The sequence below is a fragment of the Carassius auratus genome, chromosome 46 (genome assembly GCF_003368295.1).
Source record: "Carassius auratus strain Wakin chromosome 46, ASM336829v1, whole genome shotgun sequence".
Classification (NCBI taxonomy): Eukaryota; Metazoa; Chordata; class Actinopteri; order Cypriniformes; family Cyprinidae; genus Carassius; species Carassius auratus.
In genome coordinates, this window is record NC_039288.1 from 18502185 (window position 1) to 18511465 (window position 9281).

General features: G+C 33.9%; 1 protein-coding gene across 1 annotated transcript in view; it reads right to left on the reverse strand.

Moving 5' to 3' along the window:
• The window catches only part of LOC113064463 (synaptic vesicle glycoprotein 2C), a 38374-nt gene that overhangs the window by 4873 nt on the left and 24220 nt on the right, over positions 1-9281 (reverse strand). Inside the window, exons 5-10 of the mRNA XM_026235337.1 lie at positions 5627-5760; positions 5115-5204; positions 4908-5018; positions 4513-4601; positions 2967-3131; positions 1230-1363 (exon numbers count right to left, since the gene is read on the reverse strand). Coding sequence (XP_026091122.1) covers positions 1230-1363; positions 2967-3131; positions 4513-4601; positions 4908-5018; positions 5115-5204; positions 5627-5760 — 723 coding nt within the window. The remainder of the gene's footprint in view (positions 1-1229; positions 1364-2966; positions 3132-4512; positions 4602-4907; positions 5019-5114; positions 5205-5626; positions 5761-9281) is intronic.

The following is a 9281-nucleotide window of genomic DNA, read 5'->3' on the forward strand; positions in this document are numbered from 1 at the left end:
GATGTTTAGAGCAATTTACAGAACAATATATATATAGACAGACAGATGCTGTGCTGCCCCCTCTGGTCACAGTTTGAACTACACTCTGTTTCTTTCACACTGGAGGGTCTTCAGGGAGTTTAACCTATGAGTGGGTTTGAGCGTGTGCAGCAGATGTCCATCTCTCACACTTTCACTCAGAATTCATTTGCAGCTTTCTGTAGCAGCTCTGTAACGGCTTCATTAGAGACGTGAACTCAATTTCCCATGAGGCCTCTGCACGGTCCGTGTTTGTGTGCGTTCTGCTGAGTTGTGGAGATAGTGGAAGTGTGTAAGGTGGCTTTTCCTGAGTCAGCCGGACCCTGAAATGACCCTATCTCTGTCTGCTCACACACACACACGTTTGTTTTTGTGTAGTAAAGTGTGTTCATCCCATAGGTGTAATGGTTTTTATACTGTACAAACTGTATATTCTATGGCCCTTCACCAACCCTACACCTAACCCTAACCCTCACAGGAAACTTTGTGCATTTTTACTTTCTCAAAAAAACTCATTCTGTATGATTTATAAGTGTTTTGAAAAATGGGGACATTGGTTATATCCTCATTTTATATTTGTATGAATATAATTGTAATTATAAAATCATATATGCATATTTATTATTAAAATATTGTCATGTTTTTTTATTTAAATTAAAAAAGAAAAGTTTCAGTTTTATGTTCAGTTTAGAACACTGAAATTGAAAAATATATTCTAATCAAAATATTAAATTAGAATATAAATAAATAAATATTTATACATGAAAAAATTTAAATAATATGTTATTTATATATTAATATAATATTCTGCTAATTATTGAAGAATATTTATATTTTTTATTTTTATTTATAATATTATATAGTATTATTTATATTATTGTCCTGATTTTATAGTATTTATTTATATTTAGAATATAGAATATAATATATATATATGAATGCTAGACCATTTATTACTATTGCACAATATTTAGAAATTATATAATTACAATTTTAAATAATCAGTATATACATATATATATATATATATATATATATATATATATATATATATATATATATATATATATATATATATATATATATATATATATATTATTTTTATAGAATATTTATTTTAGACATATTGGAAATATTTATATCACATTGTGATTGTTTCTATCAGCTGACATCCCTAAAATGTAGATAATTAAATCTCAACACACTCGTACCTGTATTATAGAAGAAGGCTTCTATGATGGTGCAGTTCTTGAAGAAGGAACCGATGGAGCTGATGTCCTCAAAGTAACAGCTCTGAAAGCTGGAGTCGATGAAACTCACAGACTTAAACTTCATGCCAATGAATCTGAAATAAAGGACAGGACACGATTAACCAGCTCGAAGAACAGCATACAACCACATCATACCTTGAAATGTTAATGAGAGAGAATCCACATCAGTTCAATCTGCATCTGGAGCCAATAAGGAAATAATCATCTCAATTGCTTCTTTAGGTTAGCAACTGGATTCAATGGAGGTCAACTGTTTGCTGAAGTCTCCAGCTTCTCCATTTAGTTGTTTGTATGATTTATAAGTTCTGTCATCGTGATTCATGTGTGTGTCGTCTGATCTCATCTGTTCATAAATGAGCATCACAGGAGCTGGACGCTACAACAGCACGATAAGAGCTTCATCTGCAGGAGCGAGGGATGAGCGAAAGAGAAGGAGCAGGAGACAATAAACAAAAAAGAGAGAGAATCAGAGCGAAACTCAAAGAAAGAGAAAAGGAGGAGAGATAAGGGCGTTTTCATTTCCCAGCCCTGCGTCTGGATGAGACATTACCTCAACGCCGGGATGTTATTTATGAGAGAGCGATCGGACCGCTGAGAACACACACACACACACACAGATGACTACTCAGGCCTCTCAGAGTTCACTGGAGAATGAAATCTCACTTTTATATCAAGAGAAAAACTCCATTCTCCTTGCTATTTTGAAATAAGAGCTTGATTTCTAACATTCATAACCCAAAACATCCAATTACTGAAACGAAATCTTCAGGAAATCTTCCTAAGTATGACATCACAACCATGAGCTCATTAACATATGACCGCCCACATTTACATATCAACACCTACAGCCAATCATGTTCCAAGTGAACTTATAAACCTATGTGAGCTTAATTAGCCATGAAATAAGAACGATTTTATCTGTGTCTCAGAATTGTGATATAACCTCGTAGTTCTGAGAAAAGAAAAGTCTGGATAAATACACTTTTGTGAAAAAAAAACAGAATTGTGAAATAAAAAGGCATGATTAATTGTTTTTTTTTTATTCAGTGGCTATGACAAATTCTTTACAAAAATTAGAAGAAAAAAAACAGAATTGAGGAATTTAGAGTTCAAAGAAAAATCTCAGAAATTTTAGGGAATAAGTCTAAATTTACAAAGAAATTAAAAATAAATAAAACAAGAAAAAAAAATGGTTCAAAATAAACTCCGAATTCTAAAAAGAGAGAGAATTGTGAAATACAAACTAAGGATTCTGAAAGAAATTCCAAGGAAAAAGTCAGAATTGCAAGATGTAGATGCAGAATTTATATATATATACACTGCATATGAAGAACTGTGAAATGTTTATAACTTGTAATTGTGAGATGTAAACTCTTTGTGAGAAAAAAGTAAGAATTGTGAGATACTTAGTGTGTCAAAATGTTTTATTATTCCCATTTATACCAATTCTTCTTCTTATAATTCAAATGGACAATGTTATCATGAAAGCACAGCAAAAGAACAGCATGCTTATTTGTACGGAAGGTGAAAAACTAAATTATGATTTTTTTGGTGCCAAAAAAAAACCTTAATGGAGATAATAAGTGTAACTCACTGTATACACTGCAACACAAGTGCAGAATCCGATCTTTAATATGAGAGACAGACACACTGTCACACACACACACACACACACACCTGTCATTGATAAACACTCCGTTCTTATGGATCTGGTTCTCCAGGGTGAAATTAAAGGTGAAATCTTCGATCCTCTCGTTGTTGTGGATCTTCACACGGGACGCGTACTCGTCCGCCTGCAGGTGCTTTATGACGTCAGGAAACCAGACAGACAGACCGTAGTACCTGCACACAGGAAGTGACATCATCAGAGAGCTGAGTGACTAACAGGGACAGAAGCTGGCTGAGGTGTGTGTGTGTGTGTGTGTGTGTGAGACACAGGTAGGTGGTGACACCAGCCCTTAGTTAATTAATTTCTGCTCGTCAGCAAATAATTAAACAGATGAAAAAAAAAAAATTCAGTACAACTAACTGAAATAAAATAAGTTTAAGGTCAAGTACTAAAACTACCAAAACTAAAACTGAAATAAAGTTATATAGAAATATTTCATAAAATGACAAAACCATATAACAAAATGACTACTTGAAATAAAATAAATTATATAAATAATAAAAACATTATAACATAGTTTTTTTTGTTTAACTTGATGTACTAAAATAACAAAAATATAAATACAAAATAAAATCACAAATAGTACATATACACACATTAAAAAAAAACAAGAACAAATAAAAATGTTAAAAATACACAACAAAATTACTAAGAATTTAACAAAAAATTTAATTCAAACTGAAAAAAATGTAATTTAAATATTATTTATTTATTATTAAATGTTTAATATATTTTAATAAATACCATTAAATATTAGAAATATTTTTTATTTATTTTTTTTATAATCACTACTCTTTAAAATAAATAATAATTCATTATATAAGCAGTAATACTACTAAATAATACTATATAAATATACAAATAACACTGGTTGGTATGAGCACACTAAGTATAGTTAGTACACACTAAGAATTAGTCACAATGACTTTGACACTTGACTTTGCAAACAAATCTTGTGCCATTAATATATTTCATCAATCTAACTTGGACTTAATATACGGATTTCAATTGATTTCAACTGTACACTGGGTATTTTACAGATTAGATCATGACTCGTCCAATCTGGTTTTAGAGCTGGAACTATAGAATAGAATTTCTACTTCTATTCTACTTTAGAATAGAATAGAGTAAGTCCCAGAAAAGCCAGGTCAGTGTGATTTTTGTGAGTAAACCAGGCCGTTGCGTACACATGAGTGTTGATATAAGCCCTCCTACAGAGCTCTGTCTCTGAGCCCATCCATTCAGGCTTAAGCTCTAACAAATACAGCAATTAAACAGTGCTTGGTCCCCCTCATGCAGCTCCACCCCTGGGCCTAACCACTGCAAGACAGCTACTTTAAACACAGGGATTACAACAACAACACTTCATTACACTTCCAGAAAGAAGAAAAACAGCATCTTCTGATCAGAGCGAGGCTCAATAGAATAGAATAGAATAGAATAGAATAGAATATGATGATATTGTACTCTAAATGGCACAAACAGTGTGTGATCACTATAATCACGGATCCAATGGGTGATAATGTGTTTATATTCAGGCCAAAACAGTCTCACCCGAAGGACAGCGAGAACCAAACCACGGCCAGCTTCACAGTGTTGTCCTTGACGGGGTAATCCCAGCACTTCATGAACGTGAGCCAGATCTGCACACACACACACACACACAAACACACATACACACACACACACACACACACATGTTGCTGAAAATTCAGCTTTGCATTACAGGAATAAATAATATTTTACAATATATTAAAATAGAAATCAGTTATTTATAATTATAATAATATAACACAATATTACCATTTTTACTGTATTTTTGATCAAATAAATGCAGCTTTGATGAACAGAACAAATCACAAACATAAAAAAAAAGATCCTAGAGACCCAAACTTTGGAACAGTAGTATAAACTGGATCTACAGGAGATGTGCACGCTTGTTCACTCACTCCGCGCAGTTCTCTCTTGATCCTGAAGAAGACTTTGGCCACAGGGTTTGCTGACTCGGACTGCATCTCCACCAGCTCGTCCAGCTGCCTGGGGATCTTTATACGGTTCACCTGCAGGGGGAGACAGAGAGACGAGCGCAGGCTGAGAGACTGGGGTCAAGAGGTCAAGCTGGTGAGTGTGTGTGTGTGTGTGTGTGTGTGACTCACAGTAAACACTTTCTCAGGCTCTCCGCGCGCACGCATGTTGGTGTCATGAATCTGTTTGAGGACCATCCACGCTTCGTCATGCTTTCCAATCTGGAGATGAGAGTAAGTCATGTTTTTTATACAGCACTTTTCACAACACACATCGTTTCAAAGCAGCTGTTAAGAAGTGTTAAGAACATAAACCATTTGCAATCACAGGAATAAATTAAATTACTTTTTTAAAACATACATTTAAAATAGACACCAGCTAATTTAAATTGTAATAATATTTCACAATGTTACACAAAAATTCCTTTTTATAACCTATAACAAAATGACCAAAACGTTGACTAAAATCAATATAAAAATCAATGTAAAATTTAAGAAAAATATTAAAATGATATAGAAATAAATATAGAAGAATAGTTATAACAATCGTAAAATATTATAATAATAAAAAATGTAAAATAACACAGATTGGCACACACACACACACACACACACACACACACACACACACACACACTCGTTACCTCGAGGTAGAAGCGAGGACTCTCTGGCATGAATGTGAGTGCCACGACCGCCGAAACACAAGGCAACGCACAGACGACCACAAACACACGCCAGCTGTGGAACTGATACGCTGAACCCATGCTGAAGCTCCAGCCTACACACACACACACACACACACACTTCTCAATGTAGATGTCTTATTATGCTCACACATCATTTTCTACTTTAACCAGTTGTGTGAAATTTGCTGAGAGTGATCTTAGATTATTTATGTATAACTTAAAAGCACTAAACACACATATAACAAAAGCAATGTGGCATCACCAGGATACAACGATGTTATCATATAATATAATATCATATAATGGTACTTTTGATATACAGCTTGCCATATTTACATGATACTCAAAGAATAAAACAGTGATACCAACAAAAAAATAAAAAAGCATTACCATTTTAGCTTAAACAACAACAATAAATAGATATGATTGTACCATGGTAACATTCCCCAAACACTGGTACAGTCAAATCTTCAACATTTCACACATTATCACAGTTTATTCGCTATAATGGTAATAAAATATGACAAGAACTCAAGTCCATCTTGATGATGTCAGAAAATATTCCTGCAAAACATTTGCTATCCTCACTGAAATAAATGAACTATAGTGTCCTGCACCCACTAGTAAAAAAAAAAAAAAAAAAAAAAAATATATATATATATATATATATATATATATATATATATATTATATATTATATATATATATATATATTATATATTATATATATATATATATATATATATATATATATATATATATATATATATATATATATATATATATATATATATATATATATATATAATAAAAAATAATGTCTACATATATATTATACTTTTTAGTTTATTTTTAGTTTATTTTGTTACTTTAGTTACTTTAGTACTTCTACTCAGACTAAATAAAAATGAGAAACGCTTCATTGGTGACTAGCTGAAATAAAATAAGTGCAAGATTATTAAAGTTAATGTTTATTTATTTTATTTCAAGCAATGAAATGTTTTATTTTGTATTTTTATGGTTTTAATATTATTGTTAGTTACCCTGCACCCCATGATGATTTCTTTTGTTATTTTGTTAGTGACGCAAGGAAATGTGGTTTACACAAAAGTGTTTGAGGAGCCTCTGCAACTGAATTTCACAGTGAATAAGTTTGTTGTGAGTGTGTGTGTGTGTGTGTGTGTGTGTGTGTGTGTGTGTGAAGAGGAGTCGATTAAGAAAGCCTGCAGGAGTAATACTGCTGAAAAACACACTCTCACTGAAAAATAATCATTAAAGTTGGTATCATTTTCCACATGGCTGCTGCTCTCTGATGCTGCGCTGAATGTCTAGAGGCGGAGCCGCACCATATGGTGTGTGTGTGTGTGTGTGTGTGTGTGTGTGAGAGATGGAGCCGAGTGCAATGCTTACAGGACAGCTGCGGGGAAACAGAGAGTAAAAATGAATGTGCCTTAGAGGACAGAAAGGCCTTAGACCAGAAAAAAAAGCTTTAAAGGAAGATCCTGTCATTATTTACTCACTCTCCTCTCGCTTCAAACACAAATGGAGTTTAACACAGTTCACACTGCTTTGTTCAGTTCAGTGACAGAAGATCTATGACAATTGAAAAAAAGTGTATTTTATGGAGTATTTATTTATTCATGCATGTTTTCTTCGCTATAGCGCCAGCACTTGAAAGTCTCTGCAGTTTAGCTGATGATGCAAGAATGCACTATACTGTATGAGTGGTAATATCACACACACACACACACACACACACAGACACAGAGAGAGAGAGCACACAGAGAGAGAGAGCCCTGTAGTCTTTAGGCACTAATGTCTTCTAGATTCTAATGCGATCCCTCACTCGTGGCTGTAAAAGGGCCGTCGGGGACACAGAAACATCACCGCAGAGATTAGACTTAATATCACACACTTAAAGCTGCTCGCTCTCTCTCTCTCTCTCTCTCTCTCTCTCTCTCTCTCTCTCTCTCTCTCTCTCTCTCTCTCTCTCTGTCTCTCTCTCTCTCTCTCTCTCTCTCTCTCTCTCTCTCTCTCTCTCTCTCTCTCTGTCTCTCTCTGTCTCTCTCTCTCTCTCTCGCTCTCTCTCTCTCTCTCTCTCTCTCTGTCTCTCACAGACTCAGCCAATGTGTCATGTTCATCTCAGACGTGTAGCTTAATATTCTCTACACTCATTACAGGACTGCAGCGCACTGTGTGTGTGTGTGTGTGTGTGTGTGTGAGGAATAACCCCGTGGATTTGTGTTTATCAGTCACCATAGAGAATCTCATTATTCAGATTATGTGTGTAATGGAGTGTGTTCATAGACCAGTGAGTTTACAGACACACACCAGCACAAGACCAACATCACACACACACACACAGCTTTCATCACAAACTAGTATACATCAGCTGAACTAGTCTGAACATCACTGACTAATGTTGGTTTGAGCTGGTTACCAGGACGGTGGGAATGGTTTAGCATCTTATCTTAACCAGCTAGTAAAAGACTAGCATTGTTTGTCTAAAAACCACACCTTTCAATTTAAGGTGATCTAAACTGGTCTGAGAATTATTATTATTTTTTTTTTTTACCAGGAAAAGATAAAAAAATTGAAAATATAAACTATGTTACTAATTCCATACACCTTTAGTTTTTATAAAATAAAATAAAATAAAATAAATATAATAAAAACAGTTGGAGTAAGGTTTTCCGTTTTTAAAACTTCAAAGTAGAAATACAGAAATAAACTATTTAAAATTTAATAAATGTAAATAAAAATATAAATAATATAATATATATGTGAAATGTGAAAATATTCAATATAATTCTAAAATATTCAAAACACAATGCATTATCAGTTTAAACATAAATACAAAAAAAAACAAAAAAACATTTGGAGTAAATATTGTTCAAGTCACAGAAAAAGAAGTGCATAAATAAATGAATATTCACTCTAAAAAAATGCTGATTTGTTTCAACCCATCTTTGGGTCAAATATGGAGAAAAGCAAATATTGGGATGCAAATTTTATTAAAACCAATTAACCCAAAAACTGGGTTATTCCATATTTGACCAAAGTTGGATTGAAACACCCCAGCATTTTTTATAGTGTGTGCTTACACAGGTTAAGCTGGTTCAAGAACAATTATGATCTTAAACAGCTAATAAAAAAACTAGCATTTTACTGTATTAAACCAAATGTATGTTGGTCTTAACTGGTTTAAGCAGATGAAAGTGAAAATTACAAAATATATTTGAACAATCTGATAAGTTTGAGCATGAATGAGGCGGTCGTGCTGCAGTAAATCTTCAAACTAAAGCTAAATCCACACACTAGCTTACAGCTAGCATCTCTTAAACAGTTTGAGCGGCGCTAAAGTCTCTCTCCTGCAGCGATGGAGTCATTCGGACACACACCGCTGCCTCCTGACCACAGAAGTGCAGCTAAAACAAGAGCCGCTAATCAATTGACCTCAGTATCTCTCAGAAGATACTGTTCTTTCTGCTCCTGTTTACTCTCTCACGGGGAATCATGCATCAGTTTCTGCTCATAATGAGATGATGAAGGACACAGAGGCTTCCCGTTAAACAGAAGAGCACCAAACGCCTCCCGCAGGATCAGTTATCTG